Genomic DNA, 26,076 nt, shown 5'->3' on the forward strand with positions numbered 1-26,076 from the left:
GAGCGCCGGGAGCGAGCCTCTGACGGCGGGCGGCGTGTGACGCAGTCGGGCCCTCTGCGCGCTGCGCCCGAAGCGGCGGTCGGTGGCGGTGGTGGTAGCGGCGGCGACGGTTTCGTGGCGGCCGCGCGCTGCTCTCTGAGCGGCGGGTGGTGGACGGGCCTAGGCCTTCACTCCTGACACCTCCCTTGCCCCACCGCACCGCGGTAAGTCGGGACCCGGGGCGGTGGCGGCCCGGGACCGTCAGGCTCCTCCTCTCCTCAGGGCGGGCGGGTGCGCGGGGCGTCCCAGGCCTCCTCGCCGAAGTCTCGCGCCCCGGCGCGCACCTACTGCCCTGAGGGAGGGGGCGGGGCCCGCGACCCTGCGGCCCCAAGGCCGGGCTCCTCAGGCGCTGGGAGGGAATCAATATCGGTGGAGTATGGGCCCCGGGGTCTCCAGTTGCAGCCTGCGCTGGAGGAGCGTCCGTGTATCTGGTGGTACTCATTCATTTGCCTGGCTGTGATTAGGTGGGCGGGCCCTTTGCGGGGGCCGCGTCTTAACTCCCTGACTAGGGTCTCCCCAGCACTTTCTTGACCGTAGTGTGGGATGGGCTTCAATTTGTCTTGGCTACTTCACGGCTTGCCAAGGTTTGCCCGAGGTTTAGGGTGGGTGGGTCAGGAGTTTGTTAGCTTTTTAAAACAATATCTGAGAATTAAGGTCGGTTTAGTGGAGTAAAAGGTTATTTTTTTGCCCTCCCACGTGTTCTTTGTAAAACTAGATGAGAAAGATGGGATATCTGGATTACTGTAGCCGGAAGGACCTTAGAAATTAAGCCAATCCTCCTACTGTACGTCACTAGCAAGTTTTATAGATGGAGAAACTGAGGCCCAGAGAAGGGACGGGATTAGTGAATACCAGATCTGACTCAGTCTAGAAAATATTCTCGTGTATCACTCTCCTTGGGTGTTCCAGCCTCCCATTTATTGGCGGCAGGGGTGGGGGGGCATTCGGTAGTTGGCAGCAGTCTTCACTAGCGTTTCCGTTCTGGTTGCTACCAGGTCTGTTCATAGTAAGGCAGAAGCTTCATATGCGGTACCCTAACCTAAACTATGAGAACTCAAAAGTTGGTTAAAGAATGTCAATGATGTAACGTATTGGAAACGAATCGATAGGACTACATACATGTCTTTGGCTAGCTTCCTGTTTCAAATCTGAAATTTTTATTTGTATCAGCTGCTGGGGACTCAGAAGAGAGTCCAGTTAGTGGCTCACAGAAGCATTGGAATAGAAAGCAAGAAATATAGACAAGGCTTAGAAAGAGAGGCAGCAGTTATTTTGTAGTTCTGGTACCTCGGAACTCATGGTTCCTTTCTGGTACAGAATTCAAAGTATTGCAGTAGACTAAGATGAGAAAATGAAACTGTGTTCGGAAGAGGAAACTAACTGGAAGAAAGAAAAGAGCAGTGATCATGATCTCTGACAGTCTTATAAATTCAGAAAAGTGCTGGTTAACTGGGTGACAGATGGTATGTTTACTTGGAGGAAGAAGTTAGGATATTAAAAAAAAAAACAACTTGGACAAATTGGAGGTACTGGGAAATACTTTGATAGAATTATTTTTTGACTCTTCATTAAGATTGGATGAAATTGAATTGAAAGTTGCCACTTTGATCTATTTACATTGGTCAGATCATCACTTTGCTCTTGTTTAGATGATGAAGCAAAAACTGAAAACTAGTGCATAAGAGCAGAGGAGTAGTAGTTTAAACACTGAGATGTGAACCGTGTATTTTCTGTGACATTTTCTCAGTTCAAGCGTCACCCTCTTCTGGGAAGCCTTTCCTGGCATTCTGTCTCCTGTAAGCTTCCCTAACACTTATTTGATACTTCTATTTATAGCACAAATCATTTTGTATTTTAGCTGTTTATCTTATTTAGACTGTGGTAAATATTTTTGTCTTTGTATTCAAGTTGCTTGGCACATAGTAGGCCAAGTAGTTTTTCCTTGAAGGGATAAACAAATATGGAGCAGTTAAACCTAAAAATAGTCTATAAAAAGACTGAGTATATGTGTGCTCCTGAAATATGGGGCCTAGATAAGATGACCCATACTGTTTGTATGTTACATGGTACTTTGGTATCTGACTTCATTCATGTCTACTAGCTCATAGATAGTTAAGAGCAAATAGAACTTTTAGGGAACCAAATTTACGGCTTGGAAGAAATTGGGTATTTTTTTGTGATATTGTGATATTTTTATTGTAGCAATGAACCTAGGAAGTAAGGGATAGTAGTTCTGATGTTTAATTTCCAATAGAGAGCACATTGTATTACATAGAGCATTGTAATTATGCAATTTGTTGAAAGGTTAGAAAGAAATTAATTTAACAATATAAATATTAGAGGCAAGGCATGTAAACAACGGTTTTTGAGAATTTGGTGTATTTCTTTGGGTTTGGAATTGAACCTAAGTATTTGGCATCACATGTCTCTAGAGAAGATTTTTCATCTTGAACACTGTTGAAATTTTGGGCCAGATAATTCTTTTTGTCTGGGAGCTATGTTGTGTATTGGTGGATAGTTAGCAGCATTCCCCACCTCTACCCATTAGATATCCATAATACCCCCTCCCCAAGTTGTAACAATTAAGAAGGTTTCTAAACATTGTTAGATGTCCACTGGGAAGCAAAATTGCCTGGATTGGGAGATCACTGCTCTTGAGAATACATTACCAGTATTTCAGTAAAGTCATACCTTTATCTTACCTAGTGTATGCTTGTAAAGTCAGCTGTACAGATGCTTACATTTTGTCAAACTGTCCTTGAAAAACCCTTAAATTGTCAAAATCTGGTATCAGGCAGCTGAAAAGCTGAGAGTCCTAGAGTAACTTTCTTTAGTTTCTTTTATTTCCATGGTAGCCTCCCTTTCTCTGGGATAGAAATCAAGGTCTTTTTGAAAGGGGATAGGCCATTGGGTAAATAAAGCAATATCTAGTTCTCTTTTTGTGGAAGAGGGCAAAAGAGCTTGTAGTTGAATTGATGCGATTAAATGTGATGCTGTGGGATTCCATTATCTTTCATATTACTGATACATTTGATGTCATATGAATACGCATTGATCAGAAGTCTTGTCCTTTTGTACTGACACTGAATTGTCATATTGAAGAGTTTGTACTTAATTCAGTGTAATGCAGTTTTGTAGTAGAGAAATGAAAATTATTTCTTAAAATATAGCTCTAATTACCTAAGTCTGATACTAAGAGTGAGTTTAAGCTGGTGAGTAGTAGTGTAAATTGGAAGATGTCAAACTGGAATCTGGCAAATGAATTAGAAGGAGGCAGTAGGAATACTCTAGTACAGCAGTTCTCAAAATTTGAGGTCTTTGGACTCCTTTATACTTCTAAAAATTATTGAATACTCCAGAGAGCCTTTGTTTATATGGGTTATATCTACTCTTATTTACTGCACTAGAAAATTAAAATTAAAAAAATTTTTTTTTAAATATTTATTTATTTTTGAGAGAGACAGAGAGACAGGGTGAGCGGGGAAGGGGCAGAGGGAGAGGGAGACACAGAATCCGAAGCAGGCTCCAGGCTCTGAGCTGTCAGCACAGAGCCTGACACTGGGCCTGAACTCCCGAGCTGTGAGATCATGACCTGAGCCAAAGTTGGACGCATAACCGACTGAGTTACCCAGGTACCCCATACAAATTAAAAGTTTTAAAGATTTATTGACTTAAAGAAATAATCTCATTTGTTAACAATTTCATTTAAAAAATGAACCCCGAGAGTGGGGTTGTTTTACATGTTTGTAAATCTCTTTGATGTCAGGCTTAATAGAGGACCACTGGATTTGCAGATCTTTTGCATTAGATAGTTGATAAGTTGTTTTGGTTGAAGTATGTTAAGAAAATCCTGCCTCATACAGAAAAGGGAGGAATGTTTTTTTTTTTTTTTATTTTTTTTTTTTATTTTTTTTAATTTTTTTAAAAAAATTTTTTTTTTTTCAACTTTTTTTATTTTTATTTGTGGGACAGAGAGAGACAGAGCATAAACGGGGGAGGGACAGAGAGAGAGGGAGACACAGAATCGGAAACAGGCTCCAGGCTCTGAGCCATCAGCCCAGAGCCCGACGCGGGGCTCGAACTCACGGACCGTGAGATCGTGACCTGGCTGAAGTCGGACGCTTAACCAACTGCGCCACCCAGGCGCCCCAAAGGGAGGAATGTTTTAATAACCTTTTCAAGTAATTGTAGGTATTCTCCTTTGACACTATACTTAACACGTTTCTAAAGATTTGTTGCAATATGGAATCTGAAACCATATTATTGAACTTTTGTACAGTGTTACATTAAAATTCATTGGTCTGTCTTGTACTTTGAATGTTTACCATGCATGATTTTATGACTTCATACATTGATCATTTAGAAATTATTGGTTCACCGGGTTATGTACCTCTTCCAAATGTTGACAAATTTAATTATAAAGTTGTTAACATTTCCACCCATCTCATCAGCTAAGTCTTTTAAGAATTGGGAAGTTGGCAAGCTCATAGTGGTAGACATAATTCTAATTTTTGTTTCAAGTCTCAATAACCATAGTTTATCATTTATTCTCTGAAGTAAAAATGGTGTTTCATGAAAAAATCAGCTGGTTCAGCTTTCTACTCAGGTAATCACACAAGTGTTTTTCTTTGAGATAGCCCTTGTGTTTCCATTTACAAGAAGTGCTTTTGAGTATTTCCCATTTCATCTCAAAGAATAATCACGGAGTATTAAAAAGATGTGAAACACTTGGGTGGCTCAGTTGGTTAAGCATCTGACTTCATCTTAGGTCATGATCTTGCGGTCCATGAGTTCCAACCCCGAGTCGGGCTCTGTGCTGACAGAGGAGCCTGGAGCCTCCTTCAGATTCTGTGTCTTTCTCTCTGCCTCTTCCCTGCTCGTGCTCTGTCTCTCTCTCAAAAATAAACATTAAAAAAAAAAAAAATCCGACTCTTGATTTCGGCTCATGTCATGAACTTGAGATTTGTGGGATCTGGAGCCTGCTTGGATTATCTCTCTCCATCTCTCTCCGCCCCTCCCTCACTCATTCCCACACTCTTTCTCAAAATAAATAAACATTTTTAAAAAAGATGTATGCCGAAATATCAAGAATTAATACAATCAGTTTTTACTGCTTCATCAAAGGCATTCAAGTGAAAGTGGATTTTTTTTGTGTGCTGTAAGTGGGTGGCAGTGAAGAATTTAGTGACTATTTTAGAGCTTGGGTCATTGTCCTGATTCATGCTCAGGTTCCAGCATGAAACAGCAGGTTTGTTTTAAATATTTTTTTCAATGTTTACTTATTTTTGAGGGGGGGTGGAGAGAGAGAGAGAGACAGAGCACAAGCAGGGGAGGGGCACAGAGAGAGGGAGACCCACAGAATCTGAAGCAGGCTCTAGGCTCTGAGCTGTCAGCACAGAGCCTGACGCGGGGCTCAAACCACAAACCACAAGATCATGACCTGAGCTGAAGTGAGATGCTTAACTGCTTAACTGACTGAGCCACCCAGGTGCCCCGGTTCCAGCAGTTTTATATATCATTGGTTTTGCAACTCAGTGCTGAGGTTAGTACAGTTTAAAAAAAGAAAGTTAATATTTTAGTATTATTATGAAAATAGTTTTGACTTCGTGGACATCCTCGAAGAGGTCTCAGAGACTTTTAGGGGCCTTCAGACCTCACTTTCAGAACCATTAATCTACATTTGCAACAACATGGATGGAACTAGAGTGTATTATGCTAAGTGAAATTAGAGAAAGACAAATATCATATGACTTCACTCATATATGGAATTTAAGATACAAAACAGATGAACATAAGGGAAGGGAAGTAAAATTAATATAAAAACAGGGAGGAGGACAAAACAGACTCTAAAGTACAGAGAACAAACTGAGGGTGGCTGGAGGGGTTGTGGGGTGGGGGATGGGCTAAATGAGCAAGGGGCGTTAAGGAGGGCACTTGTTGGGATGAGCACTGGGTGTTACACATGGGGGATGAATCACTGAATTCTACTCCTGAAATCATTATTGCAATATATGCTAACTAACTTGTATGTAAATTTAAAAAAAAAAGAACCACTAATCTAGAAAGGACAATGATTTTTCACACTGGTTCCTACAGCCCTAAGCTTCTTTGAGAGGGCTCAGCTGGTAGGGTTCTACTGTACCTATTCTTTACTTCAGCTAGAGCAGCTTCTCCTTATGTCTGTTTTATGTATTGGGTTCCATAGCTAAAAATACTTAAAAGCCACTAATCAAAGGAAGAAAGAACTGAGTGAATTAGAACTTTTTCAGGAAGGGAACAGTTCATCCTCCATGAATGCATTTTGCAGTTAGTAATCGCTTCATACCTTGCTTCCACATGCTGCTTTGACACAGATTTCTGATATCTACACACCTAACCCTTCTTGGTGGATTAAGCTTCTTAGGAAGAAATAGGTGAATGGATTTGTAGATTAAAGGTGTCCTGTTGGGAATAAGACTAAGGATAAGGATGTGAGTTGAGTGGAAGAGAGTGAATGATCAGAGTGACCTCTGTGTGTGTGTGTTGTGTGTGGAGGGGGTGTTTGTTTTTGTTTACAGTGATATTTTATGGTTGTATTAAATGGTCCGTAGGCGACAGTGAAGTATTGGGAAATCATTTTATGTGTGGTTTTTTTAACGAGGCATTGAGCAGTCAAGGCTTAGAGGGAGGGGAAATTAATTTACACTTTATTGTAAAATATATTTTGAAAAGCTAAAGAAAAACCTGCTTTTGGGGCCTCTGGCTGGTTCAGTCACTGGAGCACGTCTCTTTTGGGGTTATAAGTTCAAGTCTCATTTTGGGTGTAGCGATTACTTAAAAAAAAAACCCTACCTTTGAGGCGCTCTAGTTTGAGACCTTTTTGTCCTTTAGTGTAGGCCAGATAATCCCTATTGTTTAATTGTAGAAATTGAGGTCTAAGAGGTTGAATATTATTATGACAAATACAGTTACACGGTAGCAAGTGGCAGGGTGGTTTAAATTCCTTTTTTAACTTTAAATTTTGAATTAATTTTAGATTTACAGAAAATTGCAAAGATAGTAGGTGGCGGAGAGTTTTAAATACAGATTTGTCTCACTCCAAAGCTAATGTACTCTTCACTACTTTATAAAATGAATGTTATGTTAAGAGGATGAAAAATGGTGCTCAGCACTGTGAAGAAAGGAATTGTATTAGATAATATAGACTATTTTTAATTAATTTACAGCCTAATGGAAGAAATTGAGCAAAATCCAGATGCTTTTTACTAGAGCGGCAAACAACTCAGACACTCAAGTGGCAGGTATGACAACAAATATATTGCATAACTAAAAGCAGCTGGGAGGTATTAGTTTGTAATTATGTAATCGGGTTTGGAAAGGGAGAGGGGTGGGGATATGTTTTCATACTGATAAGAGTCTGAAGGTTCTAATCTAGGACAGTGTGAAGTAAGTGAGGCTTGAATGGCAATTTTTATTTAAAAAATTTTTTAAGATTTTCTTTTTTTAAGTAATTGCTACACCCACCATGGGGCTCAAACTTACAACTCCGAGATCAAGAGTCACATGTTCTACTGACTGAACCAGCCAGGGACCCCTGAACAGCAATTTTTAGAAAAAAAAAAAGGGGGGGGGGACATAGTTTTTAGGGGAGAAAAACGAATGTTCTAATAAAAGGAATGACTTGATCTGGGATTGATCATAGGGATACAGTAAAACAAGAAGATAGATGGTTTTGCTGGGATGTGATATTAGGTGATTAAGACTACGTCAACTTCTGGAATTCTAGCTAACTCTCCATCCTTCCTCTCCCATTCAAGGCAAAAGTGAACATTTTTCCTTTCAGTTTAACTCTGGATGATAATTCCCACCAGAATATTCTAGTATTTTTGTGAAGATTAGAGGAGAGGATAAATGAAAAAGTACTTTATAAACTGAGAAGTACTAGTTCATTCATCTAACAATTATTTATTGTTTTTGCTCTTTACTGAGTTTGGTACAAAGGAACTCAGTGAAGGGGAAAGGAAAAATTACTTCCCAGTTGTGTAACTTTCTGTTGTCAGAGAGCAGCAAGCTTGCTTAGTCATTCAGATGCCACTCAAAGTTGGCAATTGCTGGGTTGTAACCATGTTTTAGGGTCTGTCCACCACTTTTCTGAAAGACGACTAAGTTTTGTCATGCCCAGAGTTCACAAAGCTCATAAAAGTTGGAGATATGTCAGGTTATTAAGCTTTATTTGGGACAGTGGGGGAATACTGGACACTGGTGTCTATTATTAAAGCTGCCTCTTTCTTGTATCTGACAGTCTGAATTATTAATTAAAAGATGTAGCACAGAGAGCAAAGTAAATTTAAGGGCATTGTCTTTTTCTGTATGGCACTATTTCATTTTAATTTTTTCTTTCCAAATATGTCTTATCCAAAAAAAACCCTATAATGAGTGTAGATAAATCCATCCATGAAGTAGTTAATCTTTGGAGGAAAGTTCATCTAGGTGATATAAATTGTCAATCCATAAGAGCGATTACCTTTCTGATGACCAGAAATCTCACGTTTGCCAGAGAAGTGTCTCTTTCTCCTGATGGTGCTAGATCACAATTGCCAAATTTGGGGGTTATAGCTTCCTTATTTAGTGAATGCAAAGTGATTTTTCCTTTTAGTTCATTGTCTAGGAGCTCTGGGCTCTGTATGCACCGCTAATAGTCAAAAGTAGCTTTGTGGAGGGGCGCCTGGGTGGCTTAGTGGGTTAAGCGTCTGACACTTGGTTTCTGCTCAGGTCATGATCTCACAGTTCCGTGAGATCGAGCCCTGTGTTGGGCTCTGCAATGGCAGCATGGAGCCTGCTTGGGATTCTCTCTCCCCCCGCCCCCCCACCCCTCTCTCAGTCCCTCCCCACCTTGTGTGCATGCTCTCTCAAAATAAAAAAAGTAGCTTTGTGGAGTCAAAAATAGCTTTGTGGTCCTTGGCAAGTGACTTCTTGTGCCTCAATTTCACCACTGTAAAATATGGATAAAAATACCTACCTCTTTGGATTCTTGGGAGGTTTATGTGAGATAATTCGTTACTTATTTGTTTGTTTATTTTTTGAGAGAGGGTGCAAGCAGGGGAGAAAGGGGGAGAAAGAAATTTCTAGGGAGGCTCCACGCTCAGCTCAGAGCCCAACACAGGGCTTAATCCCATGACCCTGGGATCATGACATGAGCTGAAATCAAGAGTCAGACGCTTAACCAATGAGCCACCCGGGCACCCCCTTACTTTTTTTTTTTTTTAATGGAAAAATAGAGTTAGTGCAGATATCTGTCTTCATCATCTAGATCTTTTGTTGTTGCTTTAATAGAGGAAATAAACATGATGGAAAAGTTTGGGTCCTCCGAATTCTCTGCCCCATGTCTCATTTACCTTCCTTTCTCTAGAGGCAACCACTTTAATGTATTTTTTCTAGTCTCCCTCTTTACTTTGACTATGTATATGCATATCCATAAATAACAGTGTATTGTTTTTTTCTATTGTACGTAAGCTGCCAAGTATATCTTTTTGCAGTTTGCTTTTTTCATTAAGCATCTTTTCCTTGAAATAACTCTCATGGGGGTAACTTTGTCCAAATGTTCTGGTGGTGTCCTATTCTTGATATACCATATTCTGGGTACGTATGTAGTGGAGTGCTCTGGTTTATTCCTTTAGTTGGGTAATTTAAGGTTAATTACATCACTACCTAATGAACTGATAAGCACATTATATGTTTATGCTGATAAGTATATTATATGCTTATCATATGAGGGAAGCTGGCCTTTGATATTAAAATAAAAGGCCAGATAAGATAGGTACACAAATACCCATTCTTAACCTGTGTACCTTATTTATCTGGTGCTCATTTCCCCTCTTTCTAATTCCCTATGGTCCAGTTCAGATTCTAAATACCCACAAATTTTCCCTCACATTTCCTGCTCAGATTCTGACCTAATTTTGACGACTTGTGCTTCTTGGCACTTACCTGATCATCCAGTTTTAAATGTGTGGGTCCTTTCTCAGGTTATATCAGAAGTTACAAACTCAAAATCTGTTGAGGCCAGGCACCTGATGGAAATAAGCGATGTTGGGTAGGTATTGTGGCACATTGGAGATTAAAGATTATATGGCTCTTACCAAAGGGGACATTTGCTACTAAAACTCCAGGCTATTATTGGATGATTACAGTTCTAGTTTGCTTAATCATTAGGTTTTTTTATGAGAGGCCCAAAATCTATTTTTCTGCCATAGCCCTGTTTTAAATGTTATCAGCTAGTTTGAGCTAATGTATACATACACACACAAACATTTCTATGTACATGCATACTTAGGTATATGTGAAATATGCCATATTTATAACAGGTCAAACAAAGAATTGTCTGCCAGTCGTATCCAGCCTTTTGTGATTGCTTCCTTTTTGCAACCTCTTAATTAAATGACAGATTCTACCAAGAATCTTCCCTTCCATGGCTTTCTTTTGTTGTGAGAATTCATGAAACATGATTTTAAGTTAGAAGTTACTTCTAAAGTACCTTGATCATTCAGCCTGTGCTTAAAAAACACTAGGGGCACCTGGGTGGCCCAGTGGGTTAAGAGTCTGACTTCAGCTTAGGTCATGATCTCATGGTTCGTGAGTTCGAGCCCTGCATCCAGCTCACTACTGTCAGTCTGTTGGTGCAGAATCCGCTTTGGATCTTCGTCTCCCTCTCTCTTCCCCTCCCCCTCTTGTGTTCTCTCTCTCAAAAACAAAACACAACATAAAAAACACTTAAGTGGTGATTGTCATTAATTTAGAAAATGAGTACAGTTTACCCTTGAACAAGCGTTTTAACTGCACTTGTCCACTTACATGTGGCATTATTTCAGTAAATATGAGAGAGTACTGTAAATGTATTTTCTCTTATGACTTTAACATTTTCTTTTCCCTAGCTCACTTTACTGTAAGAATGCAGTAAGTATGGGCGCCTGGGGGACTGAGTCGGTTAAGCATCTGACTCTTGATTTTGGCTCAGGTCATGTCTCATGGTTCGTAAGATTGAGTCCTGAGTCAAGCTCTGCATTGGCAGCACAGAGTCTGCTTGGGATTCTCTCTTTTCCTGCCCCTCCTTTGTGTGTGTGCATGTGCTCTTTAGCTCTCTCTCTCAAATAAACATTTTTAAAAAAGAATGCAGTACATGATACATATACAAAATATGTGTTAAAGAACTGTTTGTTATTGGTAAGGCTTCCAGTCAATAGTGGGTTATTAAGTACTTAAGTTTTGGGGGAGTCAAAAGTTAGAACACCTACTGCATTATTTAAAGGTCAACTGTATGTTTCAGACCCTATGTTAGGTTCTGGGATAGTAAACAAATGATACTGTCCATTACCCAGACAAGTTCATTGTGTATTAGGGAGAGTTGGAGATTTCAGAAGGTGAGCTCCCTGGGCAGCAGACTCTGAACTGGAGGTAGTCCTGCATGAGTTTTATTAGACAGTGCTCTTAGGATCAGCACGTTGGGAGAGAAGAGGAAATTGAGTTGTGATACGATCTTTTTTTTTTTTTTTTTTTTTTTTTTAATTTTTTTTTTTTTTTTCAACGTTTTTTATTTTTATTTTTGGGACAGAGAGAGACAGAGCATGAACGGGGGAGGGGCAGAGAGAGAGGGAGACACAGAATCGGAAACAGGCTCCAGGCTCCGAGCCATCAGCCCAGAGCCCGACGCGGGGCTCGAACTCACAGACCGCGAGATCGTGACCTGGCTGAAGTCGGACGCTTAACCGACTGCGCCACCCAGGCGCCCCAAGTTGTGATACGATCTTAATGAAGGACCCAACCAATCCTGTGGAGAATGTGAAGCCAGGAAGAGCCTTTAAAGTTACCCTTAGTTGGAGTGAAGAGGCCTGATTTTGCATATGGGCTGGTCCTAGGAAGAGGATATGACATTGGGTAAGGTAGCTCTTCAGCAGAGGCAGTTCTGAACAGGACTGACAACTGAGGGTTATCTTTCGGTAGTACTTCTCAGCAGCCGGGACAACAAATCCTTCGGTCTTGAACGGAGATCTGTGTAGTTGGTATTATAACAGATCTGTGTAGTTGGTATTATAACAGTGTCCGCTATAGTCAGAGTCAACATGGATACTTGTAAACAAATCATTATGAGCTGTGTAAGCTCAGCAGAATAACTAATTGTTAGAGGAAGTTAGGAAAGGCTTATAGAAGAGATGACATTTGAGCTAGGTTTTGAAGAATGAATTAGGTTGTTTGGAAGGAGTAAGTGTAAGGAAGGGGGCATCTTTCATTGAGTCACTGAGATTTCATAACATAGGCAGGAAAATGATTTATTTGAAGGGCAGAGAGGTAAATGCATTAGCCGTTATTCAGTTTCTGCCAATTGTAATGAAAATCATGAGGTCATTTGCAAAAATCTTGGTTTGTTTCCATGGTGATAATTAAAAAAAAAAAAAAAACAAACAATTTAAGTCCCAGTATGATCAGGTTTGAGATTAAGCCAAGCTCATTGTGTCCAGAACCAAAAAGATAGGCTGAGCTTGAGTGAGAAGCTTTTATTCTAGGAATCCAAATTGGATTTTGGTTCCAGCGTTGTCTCTCATCCTTGAGTCAGAAAGATAGGCTGAGCTTGAATGAGAAGCTTTTATTCTAGGAGTCTAAATTAGATTTTGTTACCGGCATTGCCCCTCATTCTTGAGTCTGGAACAGATGAATTTCCTTAACACTGAACACGTTATTGTTTATTGCTTAGTATGTTCTCTCCTAGGATTGAGCGTATCTATGGGGAGTCAGAAGACAGTTTAAACTGAGGTTTTTCCACTCACTACTTCTTTGACCTTGGGAAATTTGGTAAACACTTGATCCTGTTTTTTTCATCCTGAAAGTACAGGTAGTGATACATAATACCATCATATTAGGATTGTTGAGATAATATATAAGAGCCTATATACTGTTAGGTGTTTTCCAGGGTATTTTATTGCTACTTAAAATCCCTTTGTGAAATACATGTGTGAGGTTAGGTTTTTGTTAGGATAAGATTATTAAAAACAAATTTTGATTGTTATGGAGCTGTGGGTTTGGTCTGTAGAATTCAGTACTATGAAACCCAAATTAACATTAAAATCTTCAACATAAGGATGAATGTCACAGAGGAAAACTATTACTTGGCTTTTAAATCCGGACGTGTCTGCTCTGTAGATGTCAGATTTACATGAACAACAGATTTCTGATTGTGGGGGTGAATAAGAAAATGGATGGCAAAATTATTGTAATAACTTTATTACAGTTCACAGTTTTTTGCTGTGCTGATGATGGGTCAAAAAATTTATTCAACAGATACAGTAAAGTGAGTGTATAGGGGCTCTGACTCAAGACAGCAGTATGAGAGGGATTGTGGTCAAAATGGAACTGTCCAGACATCTAACCCCTAGCACAACTGTCAATTCTGAATGCACTGTTGAAAAACAAATGTATAGATAGATAGACCCATAGCCAGGTCTAGACTTCTGCTGAGCTTCCAAGAATATTTTCCCTGGAAAGGAGAGTTACCAGTTAATAGGCTGAAGGCCCAGTCTGTCACTTTGTGACATCTGTTAAATTGAGAAGAGAGGAAACTTCAAGCAGATCTCATTACTGAAAGAGAAATGATGATTACATGAAATATAGTCTCTAGTTCCACGAGAATGCATTAGAGTCACTTGAACTTTTCAAAATACAAATGTCTATATCCTAACCCTGGACATTTTGGTCCTCATTTCTAGAATAGGGCCTGGGGGGTTTTATTTTGAAAAGCTTGTCAGCTAATTCTGATGTGGCTCTCTTGAACCAGTGGTTCACTGAGCTTTGTTTAATTAGAGTTATTAAATTCATGGATGTGGATAAAGAATTAAGTGTTGGAATTTTTTTTTGTAGGAGAGTTTAGGGGACAGAATGTTGATTTCTATAAAACCATTAGGTATTTAGGGACAGCTTCATCTTTTCCAATGTTGCACAGAATGTTTCGGTTGTTGGAATAGCTGGAAGTACTAAAGGGACACTGGAACATTGTGGGGAGCGCTTCCAAATGTTGTATTTAATTCTATTATATGAATGAGGCATGATTTTACTAGAAGAAAAAACTGTTCCATCATGTGTATATAATAGAAAAATCGTCCTACCTGTCACAGAATCCAGATAAGCACGATTGGCTGTTTTTGAGTTTTTATATTAAAAGTACATAGTTTACTCAGTATTTTCTTGTCTGCTGATGGGTAAGTGGTAGCAGATATCTTAAGTTTAAGGAAAATTTATGAGGGGGACAGTGTTTACTTTGGAATAAACTATACCTTTAACTTGTTTTTTGGTCAAATCTAAGGGAGAGCAAACTTCTCTTTTGTACTTCTTGAAACACTTTGGTCCAACTCATTAAGTACATAGTTTAGATACTGCAGGAGAATCATTCATATGAGGTGGAGGGGGTTTCACCAAAGATTTTCTGTAATGTTTCCAAAGATAGAAAAGTAGGGGACCATAAAGAATGGTCTTAAGAAGTAAGACTCAAAGAGAATGTCAGAGCACCAGACTCTCTGGCATTTGGAGATGGGGGGAGGGGTATGCATAGTTTAAGTAACATTTAATATTGTAACATTTTATATACCAAAATAATAATAATAATAATAAGGCAAAAAAACCTTTTTGCAATGCAAACTATAGAAAATAAAGCCTAACAAAAATTTTAATTTCTCAAGTGATTATAATAGCAGAATATCATTGTAATTTTTAATGGATATTGTGCATAACCTCCTAGATCTGGCATAGTGGACCTGAATCCTTCATTAAAAGGGAGCTTTAAAAAAAAAGTTAAAAAACATGGTTTTAAAGGGTTGGTTGATTATTGGTGGGATCTGAAGTTTAATCTCACATTATGGTACTGATAATTCAGCTCAATTTTAGAAGATCTTTTATCATTATAGAGTTTTAGGATATTGAATGAGATTAAAGATTATGCTATAGTTTGAATGGGCCTCAACTTGTAAAATGTCATATTTTTTGAAAGAATTAATTCTGTGGTCTTTAAAAAGTAATATTTTTTTCTTCTTTCAGCTATCTGAAGCAAAGACTCATTTTGAAGATGTTTAATAAGTCATTTGGAACGCCCTTTGGGGGTGGCACTGGTGGCTTTGGCACAACTTCAACATTTGGGCAGAGTAAGTTTTACAAAAGAACAAAAGAGGGGGAAAATATTAAGCTATTCTTATTAAGAACAAATCCATTCTGATGGCTGAAATAAAAAAACACAAGATATAACAAATGTTGGTGAGGATATGGAGTAAAAGGAACCCTCGTGCACTGTTGGTGGTAATACAAAATGGTGCAGCCACTGTGGAAAACAGTAGGGAAGTTCCTCAAAAAATTACAAGTAAAATTACCTTAAGATCCAGTAATTCCACTGCTGGATGTTCACCCAAAGAAAACCAAAACACCAATTTGAAAAGATATATGTACCCCTATGTTTATTGCAGTGTTATTTACGATAGCAAAGATACGGAAACAACCCAGTGTCCATCAATAAATGAATGGATAAAGAAGATGTGGTGTATATATACAATGGAATATTAGTCATAAAAAAGAATGAGATCTTGCCATTTGCAACAACATGGATGGACCTAGAGGTATAATGCTAAGTGAAATATGTCAGGGAGAGACAAATACCATATGATTTCACTCATATGTGGAATTTAAGAAACAAAACAAATGAACAAAGGAAAAAGGGACAAAAGAACAGACTCTTAAATACAGGGTCTGAAACGAATGAAAGTCTGAAACTAGGGTAACACTGTGTGTTAATTATACGTGAATAAATACATTTTTTAAAAGAACAAATCCATTCTGATAGCTTTAGACAGGAATTTTATTCATACTTTGGTTTTTATAACAAATTTTCTTTGAAAAATGACCAGATAGGGGTGCCTGGGTGGCTCAGTCGGTTAAGCGTCCCAACTTCAGCTCAGGTCATGATCTCCTAGTTTGTGGGTTCAAGCCCCACATTGGGCTCTCTGCTGTTAGGACAGAGCCTGCTTTGGATCCTCTGTCTCCCTCTCTCTCTGCCCCTCCCCTGCACACTCTCTCTCAAAAATAAATAAACATTAAAAAAAAGAAATCAAATAAAGATGCCCACCATCACTACTTCTATTTTAAAACATGACTGAGGGGGCGCCTGGGTGGCTCAGTTGGTTGAGCATCAGACTCTTGGTTTCCACTGAGGTCACGATCTACAGTTTGTGAGTTTGAGCCCCAATATATTGGGATATTCTCTTCCACTCTCTCTGCCCTTCCCCTGCTTGCTCATTGTCTCTCTCTCTCTCTCTCTCACTCTCAAAATAAACTTAAAAAAAATTTTTTTAAATGATTGGATGATACGATCTTGTTAAAATTTTTTAAGAGAATAGAAATAAGTTTCGAGTTTCTGTGGTTCTTTGATCATTAGTAGAAGGTACTTGTGGGACGCCTGGGTGGTTCAGTAGGTTGAGCGTCCAACTTTGGCTCAGGTCATGATCTCATGGTTCATGGGTTCCAGTCCTGTGTCGGGCTCTGTGCTGACAGCTTAGAGCCTGAAGCCTGCTTCAGATTCTGTGTGTCTCTCTCTCTCTCTCGCTCCTCCCCTGCTTGCTCGCTTGCTTTCTCTCTTTCTCTCTCAAAAATAAAAAATAAAAAGGTACTTGAAATGTAGGCTCCAGGCCCAGCATGGGGGTTGAACTCATGACCTTGAGACCAAGAGTCACATGCTTTACTGAAGAGCCAGCCAGGCACCCCATACTTGAAATATTTTTTTAATTGGTTTTTGTTTTGTTTCTTAAAAATTTTTTTTTAATGTTTATTTATTTTTGAGAGAGACAGAGACAGAATGCGAGTGGGTTAGGGCAGAATCCGAAGCAGGCTCCAGGCTCCGAGCTGTCAGAGCAGAGCCCGATGCAGGGCTTGAACTCACAAGCTGTGAGATCATGACCTGAGCCAAAGTCAGTCACTCAACCGACTGAGCCACCCAGGCACCCCTATTAATTGGTTTTTGTAGCAAAAAGTTAACAGTGTGTTAAAGATTTTCAAGCCAGGAAATAATCTATTTATATTGCAGTAAAAATTGCAGTTATTGAATAGCTGCTCTGAGATTTGCTCTGTGAATAATAATACTCAGTGACAAAACTGTTAAAATATCAAAGTCCCTAATCCCCACCAGCCCTCCTATGATCCACTTCCCCTTCCACTCAGTATTGTACATGATACTAGTTGCCTGTAGCAACCACTTACTCACTTTTGAACTTGAAATTAAAAATTTTATACTTACACAAGTAGAAAGAATGGTATAATGAACTTTCATGTTATTTCCTAGCTGCATCAATCAGCATTTTACTAGTCTTGTTTATTTTTTATTGTATGGTATTTATTTTTATTTTAAAGAGAGAGAGCATGCATGAATGGGGGAGGGGGCAGAGGGCGCGTGAGAGAATCTTAAGCAGGCTCCATGCTCAGTCTCACGACCCTGGGATCAAGACCTGACTGAAATCAAGGCTTGGACACTCAACCAACTGAGTGACCCAGGTGCCCCCAGTCTTGTTTTTATCTTTCTCTTTTTAAGGGGAGATGAGTGTTTGAACAGTATGTTTTAATGCAAATCCTCAGAAGCTTTCTCTTAACTGGTGAGGGTTGTAACAATAGAGGAAAATTTTTTTAACTCTCTTCTGACCTCTTCTTGAAATACCCTGTGCATATAGGTCCTTGACTTTTGATGGTTCACTTGTTTAAGTGTATTTACTTATTTTGAGAGAGAGCATGGAAGGGGCAGAGAGAGAGGGAGAGAGAGAGAGAGAGAGAGAGGGAGAGAATCCCAAGCAGGCTCCACACTGTCAGCACAGAATCCTCTGCGGGGCTCAGACACACCAACCGTGAGATCATGACCTGAGCTGTAACCAAGATTTGGACGCTTAACTGACTGAGGCACTGTTAGGTCCTTGGTTTTTATTTTATTTTATTTTTATTATTAAAAAAATTAAAAAAAAAAATTATTTTTTTAACGTTTATTTATTTATTTTTTTTTTTTTTTAATTTTTTTTTCAACGTTTTTTATTTATTTTTGGGACAGAGAGAGACAGAGCATGAACGGGGGAGGGGCAGAGAGAGAGGGAGACACAGAATCGGAAACAGGCTCCAGGCTCCGAGCCATCAGCCCAGAGCCTGACGCGGGGCTCGAACTCACGGACCGCGAGATCGTGACCTGGCTGAAGTCGGACGCTTAACCGACTGCGCCACCCAGGCGCCCCAACGTTTATTTATTTTTGAGACAGAGAGACAGAGCGTGAACGGGGTAGAGGCAGAGAGAGAGGGAGACACAGAATCTGAAGCAGGTTCTAGGCTCTGAGCTGTCAGCACAGAGCCCAATGCAGGGCTGGAACCCACAAACTGCAAGATCATGACCTAAGCTGAAGTTGGATGCTTAACGACTGAGCCACCCAGGCACCCCTGTTTGTTTGTTTGTTTGTTTGTTTGTTTGTTTGTTAAAGAACATATTTTCTGTCCTAGAACTATGGAATTAGACTCTCAGGTTGGAACCTGAACATGTGTATTTTGAAAACCCTTCCCAGGTCATTCTGAAGTGCTCTCCTAAATACGGACCATCCATCCCAGTGACTATGGAACGTATGGTGATTGGAGAGAATTGAACACTTTAATTCTGATTATTTTACTTTTGTCTGTAGCTTATAATCACTAGTTACCTTTGCACTCCTTTTGGTTTTAGTTGGCACTTTTTTTTTTTAATCCATCAACATCTATAACTTTATTGAAAAGTCACACTTCTTCACTTTTTTTTTTAACCTGAGGCAATGAATACAATGCTTAATTTCAAGACTGTAATTTGTAGTATGATGGACTTTTGAAAAAATTATTTTCAGAGAAGACCAACGATTGTATTGAAACACAGAATGTTAAGAAATACTAAAATCCTTTTTCATTGGATCACCTGATTAAGATTTTGTTTTGACCTTGGATTTTGCTTTTTCAGGTACTGGTTTTGGTACTACTAGTGGAGGGGCTTTTGGAACATCTGCATTTGGTTCTAGCAATAATACTGGAGGCCTCTTTGGAAATTCACAGGCCAAACCAGGTAGGGGTTTTACTTGAAATATAGTTGGTTTATTCGTAGTTGATATAGGACTTCATATAGTGGTTCCAGTCCATCTATTTAACTGTTTTTCCCCCTCTCCATCTCCCCAGGAGGATTATTTGGTACTAATTCATTTAGTCAGCCAGCTACTTCCACAAGCACTGGCTTTGGGTTTGGCACATCAACAGGAACATCAAATAGCTTGTTTGGAACTGCAAGTACAGGGACTAGTCTCTTCTCATCCCAAAACAATGCCTTTGCACAAAATAAACCAACTGGCTTCGGAAGTAAGTAGGATATCATTGGACTTCTGCATCCAACAATTTGATTTGCTTATTGAATATATTCTTTCTTCTTCTTTTGCCTGTGTTCATTTACCTCCTTTCTCTATCAGATGGCAAAAACATGGGGAGAGGAAATCTTCAAAACGTATTGAAAAGTTTAATAGGCTTTAAATGAGGAGGTTGGGTACATCTTCCCATGAGTGGAAATCTAAGAAGCATTATTATTTAAGGAATATGCAGAGGAAGAGGCTCCTGATATAGAATGACCAGATAGTATATGGAAAGCCAAGTCAGAGTGATGTCATAGTTGTTAAGACAGGAGAATTTCAAGGAGGAGTGTATAGTCATCCGTATTGTACTGCAGAGGCACCTCCTTGCCTCTGTTTTACATTTGTTATAAGAGACTAAAGCAGGAATGACAAATACTGGAGATGACCTGGTTACTCTTCCATTCATTATCCATGGCAGATGATTTTAATTGATGGTTTCTTTCTCTTTAAGTCTAAATGTGGCCTAGGGATACTTCTCCACACCGTACTTTGAGGCAACCACTATTGGTTGAACAGGTGTGCTCTGTGAGTTGATGCATTGTTAGCACAAAAGTATAGCAGAATGAATAAGTTAGCCAGCTATCCGTATTTCACAAAGGGAAAGTTTGTAGGGTATTGAAATACTTAATGATGACAATGTAAAATGCAATCTAAAGTGCTAATTCAAAAGAGATGTGCCTGTTTACCTTAAACCATACATTAGGACGTGTTTTTAGAAAAGAAAGAGTTTGCCAGTGAGAAATCACATTCCTCTTAAATTGGTAATTAGGATCTGACTTACTATGAAATACTGGCAGATAACTTTATTGTTTACTGACATTTCTGGCACCCTTTGTATAACTTCTTGAGAAATAATATCTCTTACTTTGAAAAATATATTCCTTAGATAACAGTTAAATTCACTTTTATGGAGTTTTTTGAAACTCAGCTTTTTGGAAAAGTAAGGTAATTAGAGGATTCATTCTATAAAACAATCAAGGTGCCTACTAATTTTTCTAAATTATTTTTCTGGGCAGAATTTTATATTAACCTATTTGGTTTCCCTAATAGGACCATTTATATGTTTTGAACTTTTTGGTTATGTGTATGTGTTTGTATTAATGTAATATGTATTATGTAAATAAAATACACTGTGACCCTATTGAAGTCTATTGTGATGTTTTCAGAAAGACTGGTTCATTCAGCATGTAGTTTTAACAAGAAAGGAGAAATGAAATAAAATTTATGATGAAATAGAGCACTATTTTTTTTTTTCACTTTCTTCCAAATTTACCCAAGAAGAACTTTATAGACATTTAGCTGACAAAGGGATTTAGATTTTGTTTCACTTCAAAGTTTTGAGCCTAGAATTTTATCTGTGTCTATATGAAATACCTGTTTGAAGATACTAGGGAAATTTGTAAGATAGAAAATTTGAGTATGTGAAAGTAATGCATCTATAGTGCCACAGCCCAATTCCAAGATGTCTTACAGATTCTTAAACTGTTTTCATCTTATTTTTCTTTGTAATTTACAGATTTTGGAACAAGTACCAGCAGTGGGGGACTTTTTGGTACTACAAATACCACCTCCAATCCTTTTGGTAGTACATCTGGCTCCCTCTTTGGGCCGAGTAGTTTTACAGCTGCTCCCACTGGGACTACGATTAAGTTTAATGTAAGTATTTCTTTCCAGTCTTTGTAGAATATATTACTCTCCCATTTGTATATTTCTTTGCAGGATGAATCATAAAATTTCTCCTTTTTCCAGTTCTGCACAGCTTAGTCTCACTCTTCTAAGATGTGTTAAGAACAAAATCTGTAAATAGTTATATAGTAAATACGAAAAGTCATGAAACATAAATCTAGATTATGTGTATTTGAATTATGCTTAACCCAGTCAAATTTATATTCACAAGGTTGATTACAACAGGTAGTAATGATGTTGAACTTGTATTTATTGCATTCATAACTTGGCTCTAAAGGAATGGTTGAATGCTCAACCATTATTGAAAATAGGGCCTCTTTAAGGAGATATATGGAATAACTCCTAAATATTTTGTGTGCCAATGAAGAATAAAACTTGTTGATGAAATGGCAAAATGGGGCAATGGAGTTTTATGTTTTCTTTGGCTTTTTTAAGACTTGGGCAGAGGGTTAGAATGGAAGATTTGTTTATGAAAATGTATGGAATGTTACTTGATGTAAGATACCATTTGATGCGATTGGGGAGATACTTAGGGTAGGCTGGAGGCGCAGTTAGCTTAAAGAAAATCTGGGGAAAGTAGGTCTTGACTGAACTTCTTGTTAAAAGTTACTCCAGGAAATGAAGAATTTCTCAGGCAAGGTGGTGAAGTCATAATATTGAATTTAGAAACCTAAATTTTATAAATAATAGGGAAAAATAATTCCTGGAAAGTGTAATAATTGAGGAAACTGACAATACTAGTAGAAATCTTTGGTTATATATTGTGCCTGTTTCTCATAAGGTTATAGGGGGAAAAAAAACCCCGGCTTCCATGTTTCTTAAATGCAACAACAGTTATAAAGCAGACACTTCGCTTTATTTTATGTATTTCTTTCTTCTTTCTTTCAGATACTTCAGAGCAGGGTAGGAGATAGAACTCAGAGATTCAGGTTTAAATGTACATGTTGGGTAAATTGGATGAAGTTTTCCTTATGCATACAGTATTAAGTGTATTTTAGTATGTAATTAGATGGCTTGTTTATGGACTCAATGTCTGTGATAACTTATTGTGATTGATTTATTTAGATAACGTAGGGGAGAGAGATCAGAAATGCAATGTATTTAATTAAGCGCCATTGAAACTCTGATTTAGCAAAAGACCTACAGGACTAGATAGTGTAGAGTTCAGTGGTTTAAGAATTGTGTCTGGAGAGTAGGGATTTAAAGTTTAGACTTAGACATTTGCTTTAGACTCTCATATTTGCTTTTATCTTCCTTTACAGCCTCCGACTGGTACAGATACTATGGTTAAAGCTGGAGTTAGCACTAACATCAGTACCAAGCACCAGTGTATTACTGCTATGAAAGAATATGAAAGCAAGTCTCTAGAGGTCAGTAAAATGCAATACAGAATATCAGCCTAACCTTCTGATTCTATTGGAAAGCAATTTTTAAAAATGTTTTTGATTATTTTTAGGATCAGTGGTTCACACTGGGTTTATGTAAAAGACTAACAACCAAATTTTTTTTAAGTAAGCTCTTTGCCCAGTGTGGGGCTTGAAGTCAAAACCCTGACCAAGATCAAGAGCCACATGCTCTACTGACTGAGCCAGCCAGGTGCTCCACAAGCAAATTATTTTTAAAAATTAATGTATTATCTATACATATCTTGTTTTAGGAAGGTCAATATTCAGCTTGTTTGTACTGGTATAGTTCTGTTAGTAGTCCATTGTGATTGTATGTTCTCATTATACTGGGCGACGTGTGTGTACGTGACATGCACATGATTTTAGTAAACTCATGCAAAGTCATAAGTGTACAACATACTAAGTTTTCACCAAGTGAACAGACCCATGTTACCAGGATCCAGATCAAGTCACTGAGCATTACCAGCATTCCTGATGTCCCACATGTGCCCGGTCTCCCTAGGCACAATCCCCCCGCCCGCCCCGCCACCTCTTCCTAAGCTAACTACTATTGTGAGTGCCCATGTTTTGCTCATTTTGAACTTTATATAGATGGAATCTTACATTACCTACTAAGTCTGCTTTTCCACACTGTGAGATTTATCCATGGCGTTGCATGAAGTTACAGTTTGTTCATACTATAATATGATAGTGTGTTGTATATTTTGAGTGTCATCCCTAGTTATAGCTGTTGCTTCCTCTATATCCCATACTGTACTTGATTTATTGTAGTGTACAGAAACACCCTGACGTGTGAGATAGAACTCTTAAACTGTATCCCTTTTTTACCTAATTTTCTGAAACCCCTCATCCCGTCCCAGAAACTTTGATATTTCTAGCTAATTTTTATATTTGGGGTGGGAGTAGATAGGATTATTATATAGCCTTGTACTAAAAGAAACTATTGCTGTTTATAAAAGAAAATTAAAATTAAGATATGATTGGTCCTTTGGCCTGTGGTTTTAGTAATTATGGTATGGATTTTAGTGTCCACTCTACACTGTTGAAAGTGTTTTTCTGTAATGGTGATAAGTTCATGTTCTGTACTTCTCTGTTTTTTAGTCATGGTTCCTATGTGAACATGAACGTTGAATTCTAAATTTAAGTATTTAGTTTCCTAAATAATTTTTTTGGCTGCATATTAAGATTGGAAATACGCTTTCCCTTCCTCTAGGAACTTCGTTTAGAGGATTATCAGGCTAACCGGAAAGGCCCACAGAACCAGGTGGGAGCAGGTACCACATCTGGCTTGTTTGGGTCTTCTCCAGCCACCTCCAGTGCAACAGGACTCTTCAGCTCCTCTACCACTAACTCAGGCTTTGCATATGGTCAGAACAAAACAGCCTTTGGAACTAGTAAGCATTTGGCATCATATTGAGGAGGGACAGACAACTAAAAGTAAAACATAATTGTCATTTTTTGATAAAATAATTCAGCGATGTCAGAGGAATAGAGTGTCTGATATGTAGATGGGGATGGAGAGATACACAGTAAATGGAGATGGTTAAAAAGGGCCTCACTGATAAGGTGACATTTGGAAGGTGACCTATCTGAAGAATGTGAAGGATAAAGCTATACAGATATCTGGAGGAACAACATTCCAGCCAGAGGAAGCTGTAAGTCTAAAAACCCTGAGTTTTTTCCAAAGATAATGAGAACCAAGGGGAAGTATTAAGGGATATAAGGACTATATTTTATAGGACATTGTGGGTCATTGTCAAGATTTGAATTTTTATTTGAGTTAGGAAGCCATTAGAAGTTTTAGAAAGAGAAGTCATGTGATTATGAGTGAAGGATCATCTGAACGCTGCTATATTTAGATTGTGGTAGCTACACTTGTGAGTATAGCATAACCTAGAGACTTGTCCAGTCGCTAGGTTGTACACCTGAAACTAATATAACATTGTGTTTCAACTTTAAAGACTCAAGAAAAAAAGATTGTTAAGGGGGCAAGGGTGAAGACAAATAAATTAGAAAAGCTGTTGCTTCATTCACATGAGAGATGATAGTGGCTTGACTGAGGAGATGGAGGTAGTAAACATGTCAGATTCTAGACCCAGTTTGAATATAGGACTGATGAGATTTGCCGATAGATTGCTTTTATGTGGGATGTGAAAGAGGGAAGTCTATGATGATGACTAAATTACTTTATGAAAATACTACTTTTGTACAGGTAATACATATGTATGATAAAAAGTTCACGAGACACAAAAAAGTCTGTAACCAAAGGTATCTTGTTTGCTTCCCCTAGCTATTATTTTCCTCCATAAAACACGCAAAAGTTGGACTGTTTTGTGATCTTTTACAGAGATTTATACACACCTGCGAATATACAGATAAATACATATTTAAGTGGCATTTAACATTCATTTCAGACTTGGTATCCTGTGATGTAGTTTAGCCACATACTCATTATCAAATACAGTGTATCCTATGTGAAATAGAAAGCCTCTGTTCTCAAGAAAAACTTAATCTAACAAGGTTAAAATACACATATAGATTCTGAGTGTGGTGTGGTATTTTGTAAATAGAAGAAAGTTTTGGACTCAAAAAAGATTACTTAGCCCAGCCAGGGTTCTTGGAGTCAGAGTATTATTATAGGAATTAAAGTCTGAACTAACTCCAGAGTTAGGTGAAGAAGGATGGGAAGTGAAATGGTTATCTGTTTTGAGTAGTGAATGAAATTTTCCTACATCATTTAGATATGTAGATATGTAGATTTCCTACATCATTTAGTCAAGAATATTAATGTTGTTGCAGTAACTGAATAATGTGAGATTTGAGGGGGTTTTTCTTTCCTCCATTTATTTTTACTGTATTTCTTTTTTTCTGAAAGGTACAACTGGGTTTGGAACAAATCCGGGTGGTCTCTTTGGCCAACAGAATCAGCAGACTACCAGCCTCTTCAGTAAACCATTTGGCCAGGCCACAACCACCCAGAACACTGGCTTTTCCTTTGGTAATACCAGCACACTAGGACAGCCAAGTACTAATACCATGGTAAGGAAACAGAACTTTAATTAACTCCAGGTCTTATTCAGAGAACTAAGTAATGAGGCTTCTAATCATATCAAAGTAGCAAGTTCTACCTCTACGGTAGTTCTTAAGGGTTGACGGTATATAGAAAGGAATATGCAAAATGTAAATAATTAAAGCCTAGATTCTAGTCCAAACTTTACTCCCTCCTCACTGAGGGGCTGTTGAGCAAGTCACTTACTCTTTCCAAGCATATTTCCTTATCACCAGGAGCTGCTTCATGTGCTAGAATAGAATTGGCCACTAAAAGTTATACTTTAGGACATTGGCTCTACTCATTCTATGGAGTATAGGAGAAAATACTTACAAATTACTAGCTGTATTTCAGCATATTCTTTCAGCTTTTTCCTTAAGCGGAGTCAGGCAAAGATGTGTAGTTCATTAAAATAAATAAGGGAGCACTAAAACTCAGAGCCATATTAGATAAT

General features: G+C 38.5%; 1 protein-coding gene across 7 annotated transcripts in view; it reads left to right on the forward strand.

The window, feature by feature from the left end:
- Positions 1 to 14: 14 nt before the first annotated feature.
- NUP98 (nucleoporin 98 and 96 precursor) overlaps positions 15 to 26,076 on the forward strand; it is a 116,136-nt gene continuing 90,074 nt past the window's right edge. For 6 of the 7 annotated variants that reach the window (XM_060605720.2, XM_060605725.2, XM_060605723.2 and 3 more), the window contains exons 1-8: positions 15 to 203; positions 15,094 to 15,197; positions 19,046 to 19,147; positions 19,258 to 19,434; positions 20,998 to 21,137; positions 22,430 to 22,537; positions 23,787 to 23,967; positions 25,449 to 25,612. In XM_060605720.2, coding sequence (XP_060461703.1) covers positions 15,122 to 15,197; positions 19,046 to 19,147; positions 19,258 to 19,434; positions 20,998 to 21,137; positions 22,430 to 22,537; positions 23,787 to 23,967; positions 25,449 to 25,612 — 948 coding nt within the window. In that variant the 5' untranslated portion in view covers positions 15 to 203; positions 15,094 to 15,121. Of the gene's footprint in view, positions 204 to 7,244; positions 7,320 to 15,093; positions 15,198 to 19,045; positions 19,148 to 19,257; positions 19,435 to 20,997; positions 21,138 to 22,429; positions 22,538 to 23,786; positions 23,968 to 25,448; positions 25,613 to 26,076 lie in introns of all 7 variants that reach the window. The other variant, XM_060605721.2, reaches the window with a different exon arrangement.

Source organism: Panthera onca, chromosome D1 (genome assembly GCF_046562875.1).
Source record: "Panthera onca isolate mPanOnc1 chromosome D1, mPanOnc1 haplotype 2, whole genome shotgun sequence".
Lineage (NCBI taxonomy): Eukaryota > Metazoa > Chordata > Mammalia > Carnivora > Felidae > Panthera > Panthera onca.